Raw genomic sequence first — 27047 nt, 5'->3', positions numbered from 1 at the left:
TTTAACTAATTATATATAAAAAAACCTCAAGCTTCAAGTAACCCGAACATTATCCATAGTATTGTCAATTATTCAGATTGATGTAATTATGTTTACTTCTATATTTCCAATTAGACTGTTTTTCTAGATATCTTTACGGTTAATACTCATCATCCATACGAAAAAGATTATTTTTGCAATTTCACACTGACAATAGTATGGCAATAGTTCGGTTTCTATCTTAGAACATAAACATCTGTAAATAAAAATCCTGTGCTAAATGAGCTCCATGTCCATTATATAGGGATCTGCTTACAAGAACATTGCATTACTAATAAAAATATGCATTTATTAAAGTTTCGAGAGTCTTTTTCTAAATGTGAACCTCCTCACCAGTATAAGGAACGGAGGCCAATTTGAAACTTTCAAGCTTCTTCAAAGCCAGTGATGTTTTTTTTGGTTGTTTGAATTGAAGTTTTTGTTTTTATCAATGCACAATCGCCAACTGATTATTGTAACGATGGATCGCAACATTCTTTTGCTCAGCCATGTAAGAAATTAGGTTCGGGTGAACGAGACACATTCAAACGTTTCAGAGTTTTGTATGTAGCAGCTGGAGATTGCTACGTAACGGAAGTGGATTTTCATGATTCTTCGCGAACGAATCTTACCAAGAGTATATATGGTGATTCCTTAAGGTTTCCTTGTATCCCCTTATATTACACATCATAACATCTAATATAGGTTCCATGGTGCTGTCCTGTGTCCTCAAGGTCCGGACAAGTTAATGTTCTAAATAAATACCAGCTATCTGATCAATTTTCTGCTGCTTCTCTCGTTAGGGACTTCTCTCACAGGCACTAAACGCATCCTTTAGAGATTTCTGGAACAAGGAATATTCATTTTAAATCGTCTCCAGCCCCAATCCTCAGTATCTGCATGATACAGAATAGTATACATGTTTAGCTTCTTCACAGACATTTTACAATGTGCCAACTCAAAGAATTAAAAACCTGATCAATTATTTACAATGTAAGCATCCAGTACTGTTGATTATATGGGGGCTATGCACCTAAAGAACGGTTTTTCTCTTTTGACTCAATATTTTACACTACAGATGCAGATGATATTCACACAGCGCACAGGGCCTTCAACATTCTGCATTGGTGACCTTACTGTGTGACCTTAAATCCAACAATCATTCAATGGCTTGTTTTTTGGATGACATCCTGAATTCCAGCCATATCCTGAACTGAAAGTCAGTCGAACTGAAAGAGTTGCAACAGCACTCAGGGGCTCGACATTTTAACCAGGTACTTGCACAGTGTATTTGGGCCCTTCCTATTAGGTCATCTTTGAACCACGCAGGGTCTCTTCTAATCAAGCATCTTCAATCAAATCAGTTTGGCATCTTATGCCTCCATTGTAACTTGTAAATTCTACATCAACCGTCAGTTACTAGCTCGCTTTACATTGCAGTAGCCCTCTTCCATATCCTGTAAATTGCACCAATCTGAGAAATTGAACCAAGTCAAAAATCTGTTCGTTTTTTCCCTTTCGGAAGATATTTACTGCGGTTACAACCCTGGCACAGAAATAAAATTATAGTTAAAAAAAAATTATAGACCCAGAACTAGCTATCTCTCTGTTTATTGGAAAACACAAAAAAAGAAGCTAGTCATAAACTAGGCACATTTCTAGTGTAGCAGTTTGGTTTGTTTATTTTGAGTTTATAATGTGTTGCGATTCACACTTTACCCTATATTTTGGATTTATTCTCGTTTTTTTTTTTTTCTTCCTTTTTTTCATCTTTTTACGTGACAGGTTATTCAGTAAATAAATAAAAATCAGTCCTAATTCAAACCAAAAGGAGTGAATATAAGAAGTCAACAAGTTGATTCTACAACAGGCACGTGCAAGTTGAAATATTAGCAATACCATTTCGCAGTATGAAGCACCCCCAACAATATTAGCGTCTAAAATAATTTATAGCATTAGCAGTTTCTTCCCATAATCACTTTTGAACTTTTGAATATTTGACTGAACATCTCTAGCATGGAGTTTTGAAACTTTAAAATGTAAGATATTATTGTGGATTGAATTAAAAGCACTACAGTGAAATTAATACTTCTTTGTCTAATTTATTGGGAGTTAACTTACACCCAGTAGAACTGAATAAGAAAATTTTTGTTTTTCGAAACTGTTCTGTTACAGCGCCTTTGTTCAGTTCTTCATCTAAATAGAACCTCTTTCTCTGACTAGTCCTAATGAAGTATTAAGAATCGATCATTCTGCATATTCAAAATTAAGATTGTTCTCTAACTCCACACTATCCAAATACTTGACCCCGACCCTATCCCCCTAATGTGCAAATATATAGCCCAAATTATATATTTATCATCTATTCTGTCACTTGTCTTTGTCTTGTCCCACGCTAAGCTGAAAGAAACTAACAAAGAAACCAGTTCTACTGATTCAACGGATGAAGAACTTAACATTGGCACTATAACACAACAGTAACTTTTTTTCTTTCGATTTAAGTGAAAAACAACTCATAATACGTAATAGACATAATTACATGAAACTGAAAATTAAAATGAGAAGCAGAGTCAAATAATTCTGCTTTTATTTCAGGGTATTGTCAAGTCAGAGTAAGTTTAGCCCTTTCTTCAAACTTGAGAGAAAAACAAAACAGAAAACAAATTACAATTCTCAACAGTGATTATAAGCATGTAGATTAAATAAAGAGTAATTGAATTACCAGCTATAACACTAAAAACTCCATGATTAAAGCGATTAGGAGACTAGAAATTATCACAAACCTTAAGACGCCTTATCAATTCATCAGTATTCATATCATCTTCAACAGGCTTACACCCAGTTGGGTAAACCAATGCATCATCCTTACCCATTGCCAATCAAAAGTCAACACCAATTATGAATCTGAAAAAGCGAAAGGTGCAAGTATACATATAATATATATATATATATATATATATTCTAAATATCAGAAATTTTGTGAGGGAGTCAGAATCCTCTCACAAATGACATGATTTTGAGGGGTCTAGCTATTTTTATTTTTTTTTTTTTTTAGAAATACGTTTTTAAACTGTTGGTTACTTTGGAATGTCTTACCTTTTGGGCCTACATTCAAAATTTAATCTCCCCGAGATGTGAAGGCATCAAGTGATATATTCACTACCATCCTAGACGGCATTTTTTCAAACTTGGTACAGGGTGAAAAATTTCAATTAATAAAGCATATCTGAAGAATAGCGCCAATATGGACAATCAGAGTGACCCCACCGGTAACTAAAAACATTAACATGAAACAGACAACACGGCAATAAACAATCCAAGAATTACAGAAGGATTATATCCTGCAAAACAAGGTAAAAATACGAAAAGAAACGTTGCATCTCAAGTTAGTAGTGACAGGATCCTTATAGGAAGAGATGCTCCAAAAGGCAGTTTATTTACAGAAAGTGTGACAATCAGATGAACAACGGCCAACTAGACCAAAAGCAGAAATCAACCAAGCGTCAGTCTTCCACCCTTAGATATTCCAGAAACTGAAATGACTTGTGGCAGTATCACTATCAACGCTGTTGAGGACAAATTCACCAATGGATATGAACTCACAATATTCTTCAGAGAAATGATAAAGAGTAGGTTTGAAGTTGAGATTAATAGAGAAGGAAATATCATCTTCCTGTATGTCAAGGAAGAAAGTGCTTTAAAAGCTGCTTTGGAAAGGAATGTGTTGAACATTGATTGGGCAATTATAAGGAAGGAACCATCAGTGAGAGGAATGGTGAAGGTTACCCTTTGTACTTATCAAAACAAAAATACAATCAAGTATCCAGTCTGGTGTTGAAGTGAAAGATGTTACTAGGCTATAGAGATACAACAGAGACCTTAAAAATTTATGGGATAGCCTATTGGTCATGATAATTTCTGAAGCAAATGTGATCCCAGGTAGCATATGGTATTGTGAACAAGACAAGAGACATTTCGCCATAAACACAGAAAAGTTATGCAGTGCTACAAGTGCCAAAAGTATGGACACTTACAGAAAGATTGCAAATCTAAAGAGACTTGCCTCAGATGTGAACAGAACCCCCCAAAGCCACGATTGAACTCCAAAAGTGTAAATTGTAGATGAAAGGACAACAAATACAAGTGTACAGATTGCAAACAGAATCATTCATCGACTTCTTCAGTTTGTCAAATAAGAAGAGAAAATCATTAAGTGCAAGAGGTTGCAGAAAAATATGGTACGGACTTTAAGAGGGCAAGGACTATATATAAAAAATATGCTCGCACAGTGCAGCCAAACTTGAATCCAGAAAAAAAATATAAGTAAAACAGCAACAAAATTGTAACAGTCGACTGCAAATAAATTGCAGTGGTTGGAATATTAACAACTCCTGGAAATTCGAATATCCAGAACTTACTGCTGAGTGAAAGGATAAACAAGTTGTGTGAGTTAGTAGAAGAGCTAAAACTAGAAAAACTTAATTACATTGATATATCAATGGCTTGCCAAATTAATAACGAATTGAAAAATAAATCAAACCCCTAATGCAGCTCAAACTATTATCTTGGGATGCATGCTTAATTCTAAGAGAAAAAATAGATTTGCTGATTCAGTTTTGTTCTCAAAAAGACAATGATGTTCAACAAACATGGCTTAAACCTAAGCATATTGAGGAATGAAAAAATAAATGGAAAAAGGGAGGTGTCGTGACTGAAATTAAAACTAAATCCATTACAAGGAGTTGGAGAAGTGGAAATAATTGAAGTCCAGATTTCTCTTGGAAATAAATAGTAAAGTAAACATTATATGCGTCTATAATCCGGATGGACAATAATGGACAGTTGGGAGAAAGAATAGAAGAAGCTATAAATAAAATTCTAATTGGAAAAGATCTGATAATTGCTGGTAATGTGAATGCACACAAGAGAACTTAGCTCAAATTTAGATCTGTAAATAATTCTGGCACCAGTCTCGAGCATTGTTTAATGAATAATTCAACCTGTTTAGCAGCACCTAGTGGTTTACAAATAAGGGACCTGGTATTATGTAATTCAAGGCTATATACTAAACTAAATGTAGAATGTAATGCTGAAAATGAACTTTTATATCATAGCTTATATTATACGTGAGCTTGTAAGCTCATAGCTTATAAGTGAGCTGAATATTACACAGTCATAATCGTATAATATGCAGAATTGAAGAACAAGTTCCTCCCAGAGGTGACAGGAGGGATAGATTCAAGATTAAGAATATGAACTGGGACATTTGAAGATTTTGGTTTGGAATCTTAATAGATGAAGAAGTAGAATTGTCAAGGAAAATTGAAATACTATAAGAAAAAATTATGGAAATGGCTAAAAATACTGTGTCATATAAAGAAGTGAGTGGTCACAAGGATTCTATTTGATGGGACAAAGAATGTTCTGGTGCCAAGTGGGATATTATGATAGGAGAAGAATACTTCATTCAGACAGCAAAATATATAATCAAATCGAAAAAATAGAACATATGAAAAAGCATCCAGCATCCAGTGCTCTTAGCACCCAGTGCTAGATGCTAAGAGGAAATCATGGAGCAGTTTCATAAGTAGCATCAGCTTTAGAAACCCTAAAACAAAAGCTTATGAGGTCACTACAAAGGCGAACAATGGACCTATTTCAAGCAGAAATAGCCCCTCAATAATGTATGGTGATACAGTTCTTGCAAGTGAAAATCAAAAAGTTGATGCAACTGCTTAGTTCAGTTTGGTGATCAGAGGCAAAGCCCTATAGTAAAGGCCATGAGGCTCAAACTATTATTAACACTGTTAAAATAACAAAGTTGTTATTTTTTTCCAGAGACACTTCATATAGAAATCGGAAGTTTTAGTGCCCTTTTTAAGAGTCAGAAATGATTGGAGGGAAACTAGCCCCCCCCCCCTATGCTCTCTTTTCCCCAAATGCATATGATAAAAAAATTTAGATTGCAAATTTGTTCTAAATAGTTTGAAGACCCCAAAGGGCTGGGAAGCAAGGGTTGTAAGCTATAACCTAGGGGCATATAGGCTTTTTATGGAAGGTGCGATTGTATAAACTTTGAAGGAGGCTCATTTGATCAGAAATTGAAAGTTCTAGTTCCTTTTTTAAGAGTCGAATTTGATTGGCGAGCAACTAGCCACAGGCCCCCCTCTCACCCTCTTTTCCCCCAAATGCATCTGATCAAAAGTTTGAGATATTCATTTTGTTCAAAATAGTCCGAAGGTCGAATAAATATGCCTCCAGGGTTGACAAAACATCGAACAGCCCCCAGGGTAAGGGCTGTAAGTTATACAAGCTGTCTATTGTTAACATGTAAGGTTTTTACGGAAAAGGTGGTTGTATAGACTTTGGAGAAGGTACTTTTGATTTTTAATCGAAAGTTCTATTTCCCTTTTTAAGAGTCATGAGTGAATGGAGTTAAACCAGCCCCTCATACCTCTTTTTTCCCAAATGCTTCTGATCAAAATTTTGAGATAGCCATTTTGTTCAAAATGGTCCAAATGTCAAATGACTATGGTTCTGGGTTTGATACCACCCACACTCAAACCCTCTGGGCAAGGGCTATAAGATAAGCTAGTTACCCATTGTTAAAACATAAGGTTTTCATGGAAGGGGGATGGTTGAATAAACTTTGAAGGAGACTCACTCAATTAGAAACCAAAAAGTTCTAGTGCCCTTTTTAAGAGCCAAATGGTCGGAGGGTAGCCAGACCCCTCCCCTCCCCTCGTTTCCTTTTTCCCCAAATACATCTGATCAAAATGTCTAATTCAAAATAGTACAAAAGTCAAAGAAGCATAAATCAGTGGTTGACAAATCACCCTCAGTCCCCAGGGCATGGGCTGTATTTTATACAAGTTCCCCATTGTTAACAGATAAGATTTTTCTAAAAGTGTGGTTGTATTAACTTTGGAGGGGGCTCATTCATTTGGAAATTGAAAGTTCTAAGAGTCAAAATTGACCGAAGGGCAACCAGACCCCCCCCCACAACACCCCCATCTCCCAAATATATCCTTTAGATGAATAAATAAATCTTAAATAGCTTCAATGTTTTATTGTTTTTTTCCAGAGGCACTTCATATGGAAGGGGTAGTTGTATAAACTTTGGAGGGGGTTCATTCAATTCGAAATCAAAATGTTCTGATGCATTTTTTAAGAGTTGAAAGTGGTTGGGGTAACCAGCTCCTCCCCCCCATGCCCTTTTACCACAAATACCTCTGATAAAAATTTTGAATAGTACAAAAGCCAAGTAATTATACATCAGGGGTTGGCAAATCCCAACAGCCCCAGGACAAAAGCTGTAACTTATGCAAATTGATCATTGTTAACATAAGGTTTTTCTGGAAAGGACGGTTGATTAACTTTGGCGTGGCTCATTCAATTAGAAACTGAAAGTTCTAGTTCCTATTTTAAGAGCCAAAAGTGATCAAAGAGCAACCAACTCCCATACCCCCTTTCCCCAAATGCATCCAGTCAAAATTTTGAGATAGCCATTTTTTTCAAAATAGTCCTAAGGCCAAATAACTATGCTACCCGGATTAATTCCCCCCAGCCCCCAGGGCAGGTGTTGTAAGTTATGCAAGTTGCTTGTTGTTACTTTTATACTCTGTTTGATTTGATTTTCTTATTTCTGGAGAACAAGCTGTAAGTTATGCCAGTTGATTATTGCTACTTTGATTACTTTGATACCAGTTTTGATGCTTTGATGATGAAAAAAAAATTGATTTTAAAACTGAGAATGTTGAAAAACGTGAAATTTTGGCAATCAAAAACGCATAGAGATTTAAAAAGAGATTTGTGAAAATAAGGTTTTTCAAAGAAAAGTAGACCACATCAAACTTAAGAGCTCATATGGTACTTGTGACGAGGTCAGAAGAGCCAAGATCTCATATGGCATGGGCTCTAGCAAAATACTAAGAATCAATATATTGATTTCGTAGGAATTCAGAGACTTAATGCCGGTCGGAATTTAAAATAAGGGCTCTGAGATACGAGGTCTTTCTAAATATCAAAATTCATTAAGATCCGATCACTCAGTCGTAGGTTAAAAATATGGTACTTCGTTTTTTTCTATTTTTTCCTCTCCCTTAAGCCCCCCAGATGGTCGAATCGGGGAAAACAACTGTTACCAAGTCAATTTGTGTAGGTCCCAGGCACACCTGCCAATTTTCATCATCGTAGCACGTCCAGAAGCACCGAACTCGCCAAAGCATTGGACCTCCCCCTAACTCCCCCAAAGAGAGCGGATCCAGTCCGCTTACGTCAATCACGTATCTACGACATCTGCTTATTCTACCCACCAAGTTTCATCCCTATCTCCCCACTCTAAGCGTTTTCCAAGATTTCCAGTTTTCCCCTCCAACTCCCCCCAATGGCATCAGACCAGGTCGAGATTTAAAATTAGGGCTAAGAGACATGAGTTCCTTCTAAATATTAAATTTTCTTAAGATTCGGTCACCCGTTCGTAAGTGAAAATACCTCAATTTTTTTAATTTTTCCGAATTAACTCCTCCCCTCCCCTACTCCCCCAAAAAGACAAGATTCGGTCCGATTATTTCAATCGCGTATATAGGACTTGTCCTTATTTTTCCAACCAAGTTTCATCCCGATCTCTCCATTCTAAGCGCTTTCCAAGATTTCTCATTTCCCCTCCAACTCCCCCCAATATCACCGGATACGGTCGGGATTTAAAATAAGAACTCTCTGACACGAGATCCTTCTAAATATCAAATTTCATTATGATCCGATCACCCGTTCGTAAGTTAAAAATACCTCATTTTTTTCAGTTTTTCCTTTCCCTCCAGCCCTCCAGATGGTCGAATCGGGAAAATGACTGTTATTAAGTCAATTTGTGCAGGTCTTTGACACGCCTACCAATTTTCATCGTCCTAGCAAGTCCAGAAGCACCAAATTCGCCAAAGCACTGGAAATCTCCCCCTGCTCCCACAAAGAGAGCGGATCCGTTCCAACTATGTCCATCACGTATCTAAAACTTGTGCTTATTCTTCCCATCAAGTTTTATCCGGATCTATCCACTCTAAGCGTTTTCTAAGATTTCCGATTTCCAAGATTTCTGTTTCCCCCCTCCAACCCCCTACGTCCCTGGATCCAATTCGAATTGAAAATGGAGCATCTGAGAAATAAGATCTTTCTATATATCAAGTTTCGTTACGATCCGATCACCCATTCGTAAGATAAAGATACCTCAATTTTCAAGATTTCCTGTTTCCCCCTCCAACTCCTCCCAATGTAACAGGATCTAGTCGGGATTTAAATAAGAGCTCTGAGACACGATATCCTTCTAAATATCAAATTTCATTAACATTCGATCACCCGTTCGTAAATTAAAAATGCTTCATTTTTTTCTATTTTTCCGAATTAACGATCTTTCATTTCGATCTCTTCAGTTCAAGATCTTTCACTGTAATTTTTATTTCTGTTTTCAATGTTGTAATTTGTAAAAAGTACAGAAGAAAATATTTGCAATATAATTGTTTTCAGTAAAGTGCATATGATGCAATATGCTTTCCTTAACTACTTTTCTTAATTAGGTCTTCAAAGGTTTGAACAAGTAACGGTAAAAATTTGTCATTCGGTTTGCATTGAAGGGATATTTGGCACCCCCATTTCTTATTTGTTTCTATGATACATTCAACCCTTTTTGGAATGCAAAATTCTGTCATTGCTTTTCTACTTGCTTTAATCAGGCCTTCGACCTTGTGGACAAGTGACAGACAATCGTATCATTTGGTTTGCATTGGAGGGTGTTATGGAACCAACATTTCTCATTTGCTTCAATGATAATTTCAACACTTTTCGGAATGCAAAATCCTATCACTGGTTTTCTACCTGCTTTAATTAGGCCTTCAAGCTTCTGGACAAGTGACGGTAATATCGTATTATTTGATTTGGATTGGAGAATGTTTTGGGACCCCCCCATTCCTCATTTATTTCTATGATACTTTCAACTCTTTTCAGAATTCAAAATTCTGTCATTGATTTTCTGCTTGCTTCAATTAGGCCTTCAAACTTCTGGACAAGTGACGGTACAATCGTATCATTTAATTTGGAGGGTGTTTTGCGTTGGAGGGTGTTTTGGCACCCCCATTTCTCATTTGTTTCTATGATACTTTCAACTCTTTTCAGAATTCAAAATTCTGTCATTGATTTTCTGCTTGCTTTAATTAGGCCTTCATACTTCTGGACAAGTGACGGTACAATCGCATCATTTGATTTGGATTGGAGGGTGTTTTGACACTCCAATTTCTCATTTGCTTCAATAATAATGAACACTTTTCAGAATGCAAAACCCTGTCATTGGTTTTCTGCTTGCTTTAATTGGACCTTCAAACTCCTGGACAAGTGACGGTACAATCGTATCATGTGATTTAGATTGGAGGGTGTATTGGCACCCCCATTTCTCATTTGTTTCCATGATACTTTCAACTCTTTTCGGAATGCAAAATCCAACCCTTGTTTTCTACTTGTTTTAATTAGGCCTTTAAGCTACTGGAGAAGTAACGGTACGATCATATCATTTGATTTGGAGGGCGCTTCGGCACTTCCATTTATCATTCGCTTCTCAGGTGCTTTCAAACTTTTTAGGAATACGAAATCCTGCAATTGGTTTTCTGCTTGCTTTAATCAGGCGTCCAAACTTCTGGACAAGTGACGGTACAATCGTATCATTTGATTTGGATTGGGAGGTGTTTTTGCACCTCCATTTATCTTTCGCTTCTCTGGAGCTTTCAAACTTTTTAGGAATACGAAATCCTGTCATTGGTTTTCTGCTTGCTTTAATCAGGCGTTCAAACTCCTGGACAAGTGACCGTACAATTGAATCATTTGATTTAGATTGGAGGGTGTTTTTGCATCTCCATTTATCATCCACTTCTCTGGTGCTTTCAAACTTTTTAGGAATACAAAATCCTGTCATTGGTTTTCTGCTTGCTTTAATCAGGCGTTCAAACTCCTGGACAAGTGACCGTACAACTGAATCATTTGATTTGGATTGGAGGGTGTTTTTGCATCTCCGTTTATCATTCGCTTCTCTGGTGCTTTCAAACTTTTTAGGAATACAAAATCCTGTCATTGGTTTTCTGCTTGCTTTAATCAGGCGTTCAAACTCCTGGAAAAGCGACCGTACATTTGAATCACTTGATTTGGATTGGAGGGTGAATTTGCTTCTCCATTTATCATTCGCTTCTCTGGTGCTTTCAACTTTTTAGGAATACGAAATCCTGTCATTGGTTTTCTGCTTGCTTTAATCAGGCGTTCTAACTCCTGGACAAGTGACCGTACAATTGAATCATTTGATTTGGATGGGAGGGTGTTTTTGCATCTCCATTTATCATTCGCTTCTCTGGTGCTTTCAACTTTTTAGGCATAAGAAATCCAGTCATTGGTTTTCTGCAAGGCTGTTTTAGTAACTCGCAATATATACTAAAAAAAACGTCATGAATCTGAGACTGACGTCATACTAATTCTCTATTTGAGAACACCATAACTTACGTCAAAATAAACAATAAACTCGTGAAGTGCATTACTTTATGACGTCATACGTTATGACCGGAGATCTTAAGAAACAAATCGGTATTTATTAACTTTCCATAAAACTTTGTCTCTGTGTCCATTTATCACCATAGGCTACTAGCACCACAACTAACATCAACTTGCTGCAATACCAACCCCCTGTGGCCAACACAGCTATACACGCTCCTCCTCCATCACCATCTATTCACACGCTACCTCTTTTTACCCTCCCAAGAAGTCCCATTTCCCTTAAATCTTTCTATACGAAACCTCCAACTCAATTAGGGGATAACCTGCTTTTAGTTTCGCCTTAGACTGTTGGCCGACAAGGACAATCCTTGGCAATCTTACATCATTCATCCGAAGAACGTGTTCTAGCCATCTCACACTTTCTCTCATTATAGCCTTAGAAAATGGGATCGAAACATATATTTTGTATATTTTACTGTTTGAGATATGGTCAATGTCTCAAAGACTGGGGGACCCAAACAAATCCGTAGGCAATTTCTCTGGAAAACATTTCGCAAGTCCTCCTACGTCTTTTGGAGTGCCCACGACTTATCTCTCCTAAAATCACACATGACCACTGTCATCACTCTGGGTTCTAATATTCTAATCTTGGTTTGCAGATTTTTTTCTTCCTATTCTTCATAACTTTTCAACTGTGAAAAAAAAAACCTGGGCCTTAGCTATGCTACTTTTAAAATCCTCGTTGCACCACCAACCACCGTCATTACTAATAATTTGGACCTTGTATGCTTTGTATTTCGATCTGACTATATTTTTAGAATTTATGGGCTATCTTATTTCACAGTATTGGACGCGAGCGTCTCTTACTAGGTTGCTAGCTACCGCTGCAAACTGGATGCTAAAACTACTAACCCGGGAAACAGAATTTTCAAATGAAATTTTTCAGATATTATCTTGTCGGAAGATAAGTTATTGAAATACTTTAGTTACTATTGGACATAGTTCGTTCTTTAATCTAGCTGTGAAATTACAAACAGGAAAACGCCTATTGTATTTTATTGTTAACTCGTCACAAAAAGGGTGCACAGACGGAGTACAGGTAATAAAATGAAAGAAAAGAAAAATAGACAATACCAAAATAAATTATATACACACATATAAAAAGAAACAACATATAAAGGAATCTACATTAGTAAAGATTGCCATTCGTTTCTAACGTGTTCAGCTGTTTTTCATAATTGGTAATGACCAATTGAATGGCAGCGAATGGGTCAATTACCCCATGTTGCTGAATGATCATAGTATTTCTGGTCCATATTGGGAGCTGGAGTAAGAATTTGGCATAACAGAAATAGGTAGAAATAATTTATATTTTATCTTTTTCTCGCAACAACTTCCAATATAGTGCCCAATAAAGAACATATGGTAAACATACAGAGGAAAATAGACGACCTAGTAGATGATGATTTAAATTATGTTTATCAGAAACGATACCCGCATAACTTGTTCAGATCTTTTTGTTTATATGTATTACTAGCAGCAAACAAATAGATTTCAAGTTGTCGTCTATGGGTAAACCAAGGTAAGTAACGGATTGCAAAGCCATAACATCATGATTTCCTAGTCTTATTGATGGGGTATGCTTAGAATTTTTCCAATTGAATAGCAACGCTTCACTTTTACTTAAATTAAAATATGGACCAATATTATCATATGATTTCTGTAACAGGGCAAAATTTTCCTCCAAAACGTGACAACATTCTGGCAATATTTATAACGTCATCCGCAAAACCAATTAGCATTACATCCTTACCTTTATACATACTACCTGAAGATGGCGGTAAAACAGCAATAATAAAGAAGCGTAACGGTACCACCATCGAAGTAGATAACCAGTGGGTTGTTCCATATTCCCCATTATTATCAAAAACATTTAATGCACACATAAACGTTGAATACTGTAACTCCGTAAAGGCAATCAAATACAATACGTCAACAAAGGCAGTGACATGGCAGTTTTTGGCTTGCAGCTCGAAATCAAAGATGATATTTTAAACCTCATAAATAGGGACTGGGCAAAGTTGTGAAGCTGAGAATACTAGAGAGTATCGAATATTTTTTTCGGAAAGACCTCCTTCTCCTTTTGTGTTCGTACCTTTCACAGACTGGACAATCTATTTATATGCAGCGACAATTGGACAGCGAAGAATGTTGTATATTCGCAAGTTTTACGCAGTTAAAAACATAAGTTTTACGTAGTTCAGCAATGAACGTTGTATATTCGCAAGTTTTACATAGTTAAAAGCGCGTAACTAATATGGCGCGTAACGACTTACACGCGCGGGGGGGGGCTTATGGGGGCCCGAAGCGCCCCCACCAACTAGGTAGTTTCTTATATATAATAATATTAAATGGTGAAATCTCATCAGTTATAAAGATTTTATTTCAGTGTAATTTTTATTCTTATTTGAGTACAAAAGATAATATTTGTAATATAATTTGTTTTCAATAAAGTGCCAATGATGCAGTAGGCTTTGGGCTTTCACAGTTAAGGACTGTTAATGCTTACATATAAAAAAAAACTGTGTGTGCAATAGAGCTTATTCTCCACGCCTGTTCATAGTTGGTAAAAATTTGTACACCAAATGTTTACAACTATCACAGCAAGTTTAAAGTTGTTGTTGTTAAACTTTCACAACTGCCATTTTGTTATATTAGGAGAGTTTATTAGAATCTCAATAAAAACTATTAGTTTTACTTTATTAGTTTTTACTTTATTTTATTACTCAATAAAAACATTAGACTTTTCTTCTTTCCGCTCTTAAATATAGAAGCGTGTACAAATTTTATCACAGATTTGTGCATACAAGGCGCATTATTTTATGAATTATACTCCTTATTCACTAGCATGAACGGTCCCTTAGGGGAAAAGGCAGTAGTCAGACTTTTGTTTAGTATTTTTTTTTTTTTATTTCAAGCTTGATTTGCACCTTCAGTTTTTTTTTAAAACATCTTTATTGGAATTTTTTTATTAATTGGAAGAAAAGATCCAAACTCTTAAATGGAAAAAGACAGATGTGAGAATCAATCAACTTAGGACAAGAGGAAAAGATGAACCATACAATAGACCATTCTCTCAACACAAATTATCACACTTTGTTAAAGTACTACCTAAATCTTGGCTAAGAGTACTATTGAGAATCATAAATGATGTATGGCGGGAGGAAAATTTTCAAAATTTATGGATATATGGAAAAGCAGTGATGTTACCAGAGTCTGGAAAAAACCTTTAAATGACTGGAAACTACAGATTTGTTACTCTCCTCCATGTAAATGGAAAAGTGATGGATAGAATGATCAACAAGAGCTAAGAGCTCATATGGCACTTGTGACGAGCCGAGAAGAGCTAAGAGATCATATGGTATGAGCTCTAACAAAATTCTATGAATCAATAGATTGATTTAAAAAGGAAAATAAGAGGCTTAATGCCGGTCAGGATTTAAAATAAGAGCTCTGAGTCACGATGTCCTTCTAAATATCAAAATTCATTAAGATCCGATCACCCACTCGTAAGTTATAAATATATAATTTTTTCTAATTTTTCCTCTCCTTTTAGCCCCCCAGATAATCGAATCTGGGAAAACGACTTATCAAGTCAAATTGTGCAGCTCCCAGACACGCCTACCAATTTTCATCGTCCTAGCACGTCCAGAAGCACCAAACTCAACAAATCACTGAACCCCTCCCCGAAACTTTCCCAAAGAGAGCGAATCCAGTACGATTCTGTCAATCACGTATAAGGACATTTGTTTATTCTATCCACCAAGCTTCATCCCGATTCCTCCACTCCAAGTGCTTTTCCAATATTTCCCCCTCCAACTGCCCCCAATGTCAAAAGATCTGGTCGGGATTTGAAATAAGAGCTCTGAGACATGAATTCCTTCTAAAAATCAAATTTTATTAAGATCCGATCATCTATTCGTAAGATAAAAATACCTCAATTTTCACGTTTTCCAAGAATTCCGGTTTCCCCTCCAACTCTCCCCAATGTCACAAGATCTGGTCGGAATTTAAAATTAGAACTTTAAAGCACAAGTTCCTTCTAAATATCAAATTTCATTAAGATCTGGTCACACTTTCGTAAGTTACAAATACCTCAATTTCCAAAATTACCCCCCCCCAATTCCACCAAAGAGAGCAGATCCGGTCCGGTTATGTCAGTCATGTATCTTAGACAGATTTCAATTCTTCCCATCCAGTTTCATCCTGATCTCACCGCTTTAAGTATTTTTGAGGATTTCCGGTCCCCCCCAACTGCCTCCCCCAATTACGCTTGATCCGGTTGAGATTTAAAATAAGATATCTGAGTTACGAGGTCCTTCTAAATATGAAGTTTCATGAAGATCCGATCACTCCTTCGTAGGTTAAAAATACGTCATTTTTTCTTATTTTCAGAATTAACCCCCCCCCCCCCCCAATAGAACGGATCCGTTCCAATTATGTAAATCACGTATGTAAGACTTCTCCTTATTTTTTCCACCAAGTTTCATCCCGATCCATTCAATCTAAGCGTTTTCCATGATTTTAGGTTCCCCCACCCCAAACTTCCCCCAATGTCACCAGATCCGGTCAGGATTTAAAATAAGAGCTTTGAGACACGATATCCTTCTAAATATCAAATTTCATTGAGATCCGATCACCCGTTCGTAAGTCAAAAATACCTCATTTTTTCTAATTTTTCAGAATTAACCCCTCCCCCAACTACCCCAAAGAGAACGGATCCGTTCCGGTTATGTCAATCATGTATCTAGGACTTGTGCTTATTTTTCCCACCAAGTTTCATCCCGATCCCCTCCACTCTAAGTGTTTTCCAAGTTTTAGGTTTCCCCCTCCCAACTCCCCCCCCCCCCCTCAATGTCACCAGATCCGGTCAGGTTTAAAATAAGAGCTCTGAGACACGATATCCTTCTAAATATCAAATTTCATTGAGACCCGATCACCCATTCGTAAGTTAAAATTACCTCATTTTTTCTAATTTTTCAGAATTACCCCCCCCCCCCAACTACCCCAAAGAGAGCAGATCCGTCCCGTTTATGTCAATCATGTATCTAGGACTTGTGTTTATTTTTCCCACCAAGTTTCATCCCGATCCCTCCACTCTAAGCGTTTTCCAAGTTTTAGGTTCCCCCCTCCCAACTCCACCCCCCCCAATGTCACCAGATCCGGTCGGGATTTAAAATAAGAGCTCTAAGACACGATATCCTTCTAAACATCATTTTTCATTTAGATCCGATCACCCGTTCGAAAGTTAAAAATACCTCATTTTTCTAATTTTTCAGAATTACCCCCCCCCCCCCCAAAAGAGAGCGGATCCGTTCCGATTATGTCAATCATGTATCTGGGACTTGTGCTTATTTTTCCCATCAAGTTTCATTCCGATCCCTCCACTCTAAGTGTTTTCCAAGATTTTAGGTTTCCCCCTCCAACTCCGCCCAATGTCATCAGATCCGGTCGGAATTTAAAATAAGGGCTCTGAGACACAATATCATTCCAAACGTCAAATTTCATTAAGATCTCATCACCTGCTCATAAGTTAAAAATACATCATTTTTTTTCCGAATTAACCGGCCCCCCACTCCCCTCCCCAGATGGTCGAATCGGGAAAACGACTATTTCTAATTTAATCTGATCCGGTCCCTGATACGCTTGCCAAATTTCATCGTCCTAGCTTACCTGGAAGTGCCTAAAGTAGGAAAACCGGGACCGACAGAATTTGCGATTGTTATATGTCACTTGGTTAATACCAAGTGCCATAAAAAAGGCTAGAGGTTGTTATACTCCACAAAAAATATCCTGAAAGACATTCAATATGTGTTTTTAAAAATTTGAAGTTGGAAGACAGTCTTACATGTTTGAAGCAGGAGGCCTACACACTTTACAATATGGACAGGTACTAGCAGCTGTTTTATGAGATATAAAGGGTGTTTTAGATATATACTTTGCAGAAAAATGACTGAAGGTTTAGTTCCAGCAAAGAAGAAAGGTCATAGAAATATTCTTGAACAATTATTTGAAAAGAAGAAGGGTCAAAGTAAGGATGGGAGAAACGTTACCATATATTACAGCATTCCCCAAAAGAAGAGTTTCTCAAGGTTCAGCCTTGGGGCCCAACATGTTTAACATATAATCTTATGATATACCCATTAGTGGAAAGGATGATGGTGGAACTGTTTTTACAGATCATAACGATGTATGGGTCATGGCTTGAGACACTGACGAAATAAAGACATTGATGGCCATAAAATTTTCAGCAGCAAAAACAAAAGCAATTGCATTCACTCGAAAAAGAATTGGAATCCTCCCAAAGATATATATGAATGGAAAACTGATAAGAATATGTAAATGAAGCAAAAATATTGGGAATGGTAGTGGATAATAACCTCACTTGGAAGTCCAGTATGATATACCTCAAATCAGTAAGCCTAAAACAAATAAATATCATGAAAAGTTTCGCCTACATGTCTGAAGGATTATCAGCAGTACTTCTAATTCAGTATTACAAAGATATATTCTGCCTAAATTGGAATATTGCTCAACGATATATGGAGCCATTGGCAATTCCACAATAGTAAGATTGGATGTAATCCGAAATTCAGCTACAAAATTTGGAGCCAGGAGAACAATGCCTGTTAGTTCCCTGCTATCAGAAAATATATTTAGAAATGAGAAGTAGAATAAAAATATCCAAATAAATAAATAAGATTTGGATTAAAGAAAACAAACACCTAGATAAGTAAAAAATTATTAAACCTGGTTGTCAAGTAACAGCCAATGCATGTAATACCACAAGACCAACTTGATTGTGTAGAAGCAGCAGTAAAGTCTGTAGAAGACACAGAATTAAAATAAAATTATCAGAAATACTAAGTGATTGGAATAGAAGTCCTTCTGTCATGGGAGGAAAATAGGATTGATTAAATCAAGAATTATGGGTGAAGCCAAATATTCCTGAAGAGGTGACATTTCAAATGCTGATGAGTTATAAATATGAAAGATAAATTTCATTATTTACTGATGGATCAAAAAGAGATGAAACTAAGCATGTTGTATCAACATTTTGGTGCCCCAAGAAAAATGTGTCAAGAAAGTTTAAATTGCCCCCCCCCCAATACAGTGTGTTCCAGGCAGAATTATAACACCATTATAATTCACTGAAGAATGTATAGAAGAAGAAAATTGTCTCATATGACCAATCCTGTCATTGGTTTTCTGCTTGCTTTAATTAGGCGTTACAACTCCTGGACAAGTGACGGTACAATCGTATCATTTGATTTGGATTGGAGGGTGTTTTGGAACCTCTATTTATCATTCGCTTCTCTGATGCTGTCAAACTTTTTCGAAATGCGAAATACTGTCATTGGTTTTCTGCTTGCTTTAATCAGGCGTTAAAATTCCTGGATAAGTGACGGTACAACCGAATCATTTGATTTGGATTGGAGGGTCTTTTGGAACCTCCATTTATCATTCGCTTCTCTAGTGCTTTCAAACTTTTTAGGAATACAAAATCCTGTCATTGGTTTTCTGCTTGCTTTAATTAGGCGTTCAAACTCCTGGATAAGTAACGGTACAACCAAATAATTTGAATTGGAATGGAGGGTGTTTTGGTACCTCCATTTATCATTCGCTTCTCTAGTGCTTTCAAACTTTTTAGGAATACAAAATCCTGTAATTGGTTTTCTGCTTGCTTTAATTAGGCGTTCAAACTCTTGGACAAGTGACGGTACAATCGACTCATTTGATTTGGATTGGAAGGTCTTTTGGCATTTCCATTTATCATTCGCTTCTCTAGTGTTTTCAGACTTTTTAGGAATACAAAATCCTGTCATTGGTTTTCTGCTTGCTTTAATCAGGCGTTAAAACTCCTGGATAAGTGACGGTACAACCGAATCATTTGATTTGGATTGGAGGGTCTTTTGGAACCTCCATTTATCATTCGCTTCTCTAGTGCTTTCAAACTTTTTAAGAATACAAAATCCTGTCATTGGTTTTCTGCTTGCTTTAATTAGGCGTTCAAACTCCTGGACAAGTGACGGTACAATCGTATCATTTGACTTGGATTGGAGGGTGTTTTGGAACCTCTATTTATCATTCGCTTCTCTGATGCTGTCAACCTTTTTCGAAATGCGAAATACTGTCATTGGTTTTCTGCTTGCTTTAATCAGGCGTTCAAACTCCTGGACAAGTGACAGTACAATCGAATCATTTGATTTGGATTGGAGGGTCTTTTGGCATTTCCATTTATCATTCGCTTCTCTAGTTCTTTCAGACTTTTGAGGAATACGAAACCCGTTCATTGGTTTTCTGCTTGCTTTAATCAGGCGTTCAAACTCCTGGACAAGTGACGGTACAATCGAATCATTTGATTTGGATTGGAGGGTGTTTTGGCAGCTCCATTTATCATTCGCTTCTCTGGTGCTTTCAAGCTTTTTACGAATACGGAATCCTGTCATTGGTTTTCTGCTTGCTTTGATCAGGCGTTCAAACTCCTGGACAAGTGACGGTACAATCGAATCATTTAATTTGTATTGGAGGGTGTTTTGGCACCTCCATTCATCATTCGCTTCTCTGGTACTTTCAAACTTTTTAGGAATACGAAATCCTGTCATTGGTTTTCTGCTTGCTTTAATCAGGCGTTCAAACTCCCGGACAAGTGACAGCACAATCGTATCATTTGATTTGGATTGGAGGGTGTTTTGGCACCTTCATTTATCATTCGCTTCTCTAGTGCTTTCAAACTTATTAGGAATACGAAACCCTGTCATTGGTTTTCTGCTTGCTTTAATCAGGTGTTCAAACTCCTGGACAAATGACCGTACAATTGAATCATTTGATTTGGATTGGAGGGTGTTTTGGCACCTCCATTTACCATTCACTTCTCTGGTGCTTTCAAACTTTTTAGGAAAACTTTTTAGGAATACGAAATCCTGTCATTGGTTTTTGCTTTAATCAGGTGTTCAAACTCCTGGACAAATGACCGTACAATTGAATCATTTGATTTGGATGGGAGGGTGTTTTGGCACCTCCATTTATCATTTGTTCCTGTGTTTCTTTCATCCTTTTGCGGAACACAAGATGATGGACTTGATTTTCTACTTTCTCTGAACATGCCATCATTATTTATGATGTGCAATGGTTCTATTTTGCTACTTGGTGTGAATTGGAAAGTATTGAGGTATCTAAACTTTTCATTCGTTTTTATAACGCTATTGAGCTTACGGGGACGAAGAATAGCTGTTTCTTTTTCTCCAGTTCCTTCTATTTGTCCTTGAAAGTTCTGGACAACCGTCCAGACAGTGCTTCCCTTTATTGGCCTTTCTTTGATCAGTTTGGATATTGCAGCTTCATCAATACACTCTTTGCTTACATATAAATTTTCAAATTTTTGTACCAATTGCCATACGGCACCTTTGTATTCAATTTCTTTGGAATTACAATATCGAAATTCTTTTGGATCCAAGGCAGATGTAATAACACTAACAAGCTGTTTCAGTAACTTGCAAGTTATACTAAAAAAAACGTCATGAAACTGAGACTGACGTCATACTAATTCTCTATTTGAGAACACCATAACTTACGTCAAAATAAACAATAACCTCGTGAAGTGCTTTACTTTATGACGTCATACAGTACGACCAGAGATCTTAAGAAAAAAATCGGTATTTATTGACTTTACATAAGACTTTGTTTCTGTGTCCATTTATCACCATAGGCTACTAGCACCACTACTAACATCAACTTGCTGCAATACCAACCCCCTGTGGCCAGCATAGCTATACACGCTCCTCCTCCATCACCATCTATTCACACGCTACCTCTTTTTACCCTCCCAAGAAGTCCCATTTCCCTTAAATCTTTCTATACGAAACCTCCAACTCAATTAGGGGATAACCTGCTTTTCGTTTCGCCTTAGACTGTTGGCCGACAAGGACAATCCTTGGCAATCTTTCTTCATTCATCATAAGTGTTCTAGCCATCTCACACTTTCTCTCATTATCATTTCATTGATTATCATATCAATAATTATCATTTCATTGATTATCATATCAATGATTATCATATCATTATCAAACTCATCATTCGCTTCTCTAGTGCTTTCAAACTTTTTAGGAATACAAAATCCTGTCATTGGTTTTCTGCTTGCTTTAATTAGGCGTTCAAACTCCTGGACAAGTGACGGTACAATTGTATCATTTGATTTGGATTGGAGGGTGTTTTGGAACCTCTATTTATCATTCGCTTCTCTGGTGCTTTCAAACTTTTTAGGAATACAAAATCCTGTCATTGGTTTTCTACTTGCTTTAATCAGGCGTTCAAACTCCTGGATAAGTGACCGTACAATTGAATCATTTGATTTGGATTAGAGGGTGTTTTTGCATCTCCATTTATCATTCGCTTCTCTGGTGCTTTCACACTTTTTAGGAATACAAAATCCTGTCATTGGTGTTCTGCTTGCTTTAATCAGGCGTTCATACTCCTGGACAAGTGACGGTACAATCGAATCATTTGATTTGGATTGGAGGGTGTTTTTGCATCTCCATTTATCATTCGCTTCTCTGGTGCTTTCAAACTTTTTAGGAATACAAAATCCTGTCATTGGTTTTCTGCTTGCTTTAATCAGGCGTTCAAACTCCTGGACAATTGACCGTAAAACTGAATCATTTGATTTGGATTGGAGGGTGTTTTTGCATCTCCATTTATCATTCGCTTCTCTGGAGCTTTCAAACATTTTAGGAATACAAAATCCTGTCATTGGTTTTCTGCTTGCTTTAATCAGGCGTTCAAACTCCTGGACAAGTAACGGTACAATCGAATCATTTGATTTGGATTGGAGGGTGTCTTGGCACCTCCGTTTTTCGTTCGCTTCCCTTGTGCTTTCAAACTTTTTAGGAATACGAAATCCTGTCATTGGTTTTCTGCTTGCTTTAATCAGGCGTTCAAACTCCTGGACAAATGACGGTACAATCGTATCATTTGATTTAGATTGGAGGGTGTTTTGGCACCTCCATTTATCATTTGTTCCTGTGTTGCTTTCATCCTTTTGCGGAACACAGGATGATGGACTTGATTTTCTACTTTCTCCGAATATGCCATCATTATTTACGATGTGCAATGGTTCTATTTTGTTACTTGGTGTGAATTGGAAAGCATTGAGGTATCTAAACTTTTCATTCGTTTTTATAACGCTATTGGGCTTACGGGAACGAAGGATAGCTGTTTCTTTTTCTCCATTTCCTTCTATTTGTCCTTGAAAGTTCTTGACAACCGTCCAGACAGAGTTTTCCTTTATTGGCCTTTCTTTGATCAGTTTGGATATTGCAGCTTCATCAATGCACTCTTTGCTTGCATCTAAATTTTCAAATTTTTGTACCAATTGCCATATGGCACCTTTATATTCAATCTTTTTGGAATTATAATATCGAAATTCTTTTGGATACATGGCAGATGTAATAACACTAACAAGCTGTTTCAGTAACTCGCAATATATACTAAAAAAAACGTCATGAAACTGAGACTGACGTCATACTAATTCTCTATTTGAGAATACCATAACTTACGTCACAATAAACAATATACTCGTGAAGTGCTTTACTTTATGACGTCATACGTTATGACCGGAGATCTTAAGAAACAAATCGGTATTTATTAACTTTCCATGAAACTTTGTTTCTGTGTCTATTTATCACCATAGGCTACTAGCACCACTACTAACATCAACTTGCTGCAATACCAACCCCCTGTGGCCAACACAGCTATACACGCTCCTCCTCTATCACCATCTATTCACATGCTACCTCTTTTTACCCTCCCAAGAAGTCCCATTTCCCTTAAATCTTTCTATACGAAACCTCCAACTCAATTAGGGGATAACCTGCTTTTAGTTTCGCCTTAGACTATTGGCCGACAAGGACAATCCTTGGCAATCTTTTATCATTCATCCGAAGAACGTGTTCTAGCCATCTCACACTTCCTCTCATTATAGCCTTAGAAAATGGGATCGAAACATTTATTTTGTATATTTTACTGTTTGAGATATGGTCAATATCTCAAAGACTCGGGGACCCAAACAAATCCGTAGGCAATTTCTCTGGAAAACATCTCGCAAGTCCTCCTACGTCTTTTGGAGTGCCCACGACTTATCTCTCCTAAAATCACACATGACCACTGTCATCACTCTGGGTTCTAATATTCTAATCTTGGTTTGCAGATTTTTTCTTCCTATTCTTCATAACTTTTCAACTGTGAAAAAAAAAACCTGGGCCTTAGCTATGCTACTTTTAAAATCATCGTTGCACCACCAACCACCGTCATTACTAATAATTTGGACCTTGTATGCTTTGTATTTCGATCTGACTATATTTTTAGAATTTATGGGTTATCTTATTTCACAGTATTGGACGCGAGCGTCTCTTACTAGGTTGCTAGCTACCGCTGCAAACTGGATGCTAAAACTACTAACCCGGGAAACAGAATTTTCAAATGAAATTTTTCAGATATTATCTTGTCGAAAGATAAGTTATTGAAATACTTTAGTTACTATTGGACATAGTTCGGTCTTTAATCTAGCTGTGAAATTACAAACAGGAAAACGCCTATTGTATTTTATTGTTAACTCGTCACAAAAAAGGGTGCACAGACGGAGTACAGGTAATAAAACGAAAGAAAAGAAAAATAGACAATACCAAAATATATTATATACACACATATAAAAAAGAAACAACATATAAAGGAATCTACATTAGTAAAGATTGCCATTCATTTCTAACGTGTTCAGCTGTTTTTCATAATTGGTAATGGCCGATTGAATGGCAGCAAATGGGTCAATTACCCCATGTTGCTGAATGATCATAGTATTTCTGGTCCATATTGGGAGCTGGAGTAAGAATTTGGCATAACAGAAATAGGTAGAGATAATTTATATTTTATCTTTTTCTTGTAACAACTTCCAATATAGTGCCCAATAAAGAACATGTGGTAAACATACAGAGGAAAATAGACGACCTAGTAAATTATGATTTAAATTATGTTTATCAGAAACGATACCCACATAACTTGTTCAGATCTTCTTATTTATATGTATTACTAGCAGCAAACAAATAGATTTCAAGTTGTCGTCTATGGGTAAACCAAGGTAAGTAATGGATTGCAAAGCCATAACATCATGATTTCCCAGTCTTACTGATGGGGTATGCTTAAAAATTTTTCCAATTGAATAGCAACGCTTCACTTTTACTTAAATTAAAATCTGGACCAATATTATCATATGATTTCTGTAACTTTTCCTCCAAACCGTGTAAATTTTCCTCCAAAACGTGACAACATTCTGGCAATATCTATGACGTCATCCGCAAAACCAATTAACATTACATCCTTACCTTTACATTGGTTTCCAAGGTTTCTGTTTCCCCCCTCTAACCCCCTATGTCCCCGGATCCGATTCGAATTGAAAATGAAGCATCTGGGACATAGGATCATTCTATATATTAAGTTTCATTAAGATTCGATTGCCCATTCGTAAGATAAAGATACCTAAATTTTCACTTTTTCCCCCTCAAACTCCCCCCAAGGCCACTGGATCTGGTCGGGATTTAAGATGAGAGCTCTGAAGCACAAGATCCTTCTAATCCGACGCAGGGACCTTAGCAGTCAAGAAGCGTCGTTAATTCTTAAATAATAATAAGATCCTTCTAAATATCAAATTACATTAGTATCTGATCACTCGTTTGTAAGTTCAAAATACCTCTTTTCCAATTTTTCCGAATTACCCCCCCCCCTCCCCGACTCCCCCAAAGAGAGCGGACCCGTTCCAATTATGTCAATCAAGTATCTAGGACTTGTGCTTAGTTTTACCACCAAGTTTCATCCTGAACCCTCCACTCTCAGCATTTTCCAAGATTTTAGGTTTCCCCCTCTAACTCCCCCCAATGTCACAGGATCTGCTCGGGATTTAAAATAAGAGCTCTGAGACACGATATCCTTCTAAATATCAAATTCCAGCAAGACCCAATCACTCAATGGATCACTTGTGACAAGGTTGGAAGAGAAAAGAGCTCATATGGCATGAGCTCTAGCAAAATTCTAAGAATCAACAGATTGATTTAAAACGAAAATCAGAGGACTAATGCCAGTAAAAGCTCTGAGACACAAGGGCCTTCTAAATATTAAAATTCATTAAGATCCAATCACCCACTTGTAAGCTAAAAACACCTCATTTTTTCTAACTTTTTAAACAGCTTTATCAAGTCAATTTGTGCAGGTCCCTGACATGCCTACCAATTTTCATCATCCTAGCACCAAACATCTAGAAGCACCAAACTCGACAAAGCACTGGACCCTCCCCCCTAACACCCCCAAAGAGAGCGGATCCAGTCTGGTTAAGTCAATCATGTATCTATGACACTTGCTTATTCTACCCACCAAGTTTCATATCTATCTTAATCTCTCTAGTCTAAGCATTTTCCAAGGTTTCCTGCTCCAACTCCCCCCAATGTCACCAGATCCTATCGGGATTTTAAAATAAGAGCTCTGAGACATGAGTTCATACTAAATATCAAATTTCATTAAGATCTGGTCGCCCATTCTTAAGTTAAAAATACCTCATTTTTTCTAATTTTTCCAAATTAACCATCCCCCCACTCACCCCCCCCCCAGATGGTCAAATCAAGGAAACGACTATTTCTAATTTAATCTGGTCTGGTCCCTGATATGCCTGCCAAATTTTATTGTCCTAGCTTATCTGGAAGTGCCCAAACTAGCAAAATCAGGACAGACAGACCAACAGAATTTGAGATCACTATATGTCACTTGGTTAATATCAAGTGCCATAAAAACCTATAATAACTAGAGCTGAAAATGCCCAGAAATTACTGTTAAAGAATAAATGAAACCAAAATGAACAGAAACGAAATAAGCAATCATAGCAAACAAACATACAACAGGTACTAATATAAATGAATTAAATTGCCAGGAACTAATATAAACCTTAAATTGAATATGCAAATCAAGCTTAAAACGAGTTTGGCTACTACCCCCTTCTCTAAGGGACTCTAAGGGTATAATTTATAAAATTATGAAAGTTTCAAGCAGAATTATAACACCATTATAATTCATTGAAGAATGTATAGAAGAAGAAAATTTCCTCATATGCTCCAATTCAAAGGGTGCTATCCATGCTATTAAAAATTATAATATCCTACAAAAACCAAGTAGAGAAGTGATGAAGTGCTACATTAAGCTACATGCAGTAATAAAGAAGAAGAAAATAGTCATTAAATGGATTTCCACTCATGCTGGAATAATAGAAAATGAAATTTGCAGGTGCAAATGCAAAGTCTGCAGTTGAATTTGGAATAAGTGTGAAGAAACTGGATACTTTTGAAGAAAATATGATGCAAATAGGGATTCAACTGGGAACTTTTTTGCCTTTAGCCAAACCAAGAGTGGGAAATTATAAA

At 36.9% G+C, this 27047-nt stretch overlaps 1 protein-coding gene across 6 annotated transcripts in view; it reads right to left on the bottom strand.

Moving 5' to 3' along the window:
* The window catches only part of LOC136040082 (sister chromatid cohesion protein PDS5 homolog B-like), a 112070-nt gene that overhangs the window by 80919 nt on the left and 4104 nt on the right, over positions 1 to 27047 (bottom strand). For all 6 annotated transcript variants that reach the window (XM_065724160.1, XM_065724195.1, XM_065724198.1 and 3 more), the window contains exon 2: positions 2802 to 2922. In XM_065724160.1, the coding sequence (XP_065580232.1) occupies positions 2802 to 2891 (90 nt within the window). In that variant the 5' untranslated portion in view covers positions 2892 to 2922. The remainder of the gene's footprint in view (positions 1 to 2801; positions 2923 to 27047) is intronic.

Source organism: Artemia franciscana, chromosome 2 (assembly GCF_032884065.1).
Source record: "Artemia franciscana chromosome 2, ASM3288406v1, whole genome shotgun sequence".
Taxonomy (NCBI): Eukaryota; Metazoa; Arthropoda; class Branchiopoda; order Anostraca; family Artemiidae; genus Artemia; species Artemia franciscana.
The sequence above is the reverse complement of the archived record's forward strand: the minus strand, read 5'-3'. Positions and strand labels throughout refer to the sequence as shown.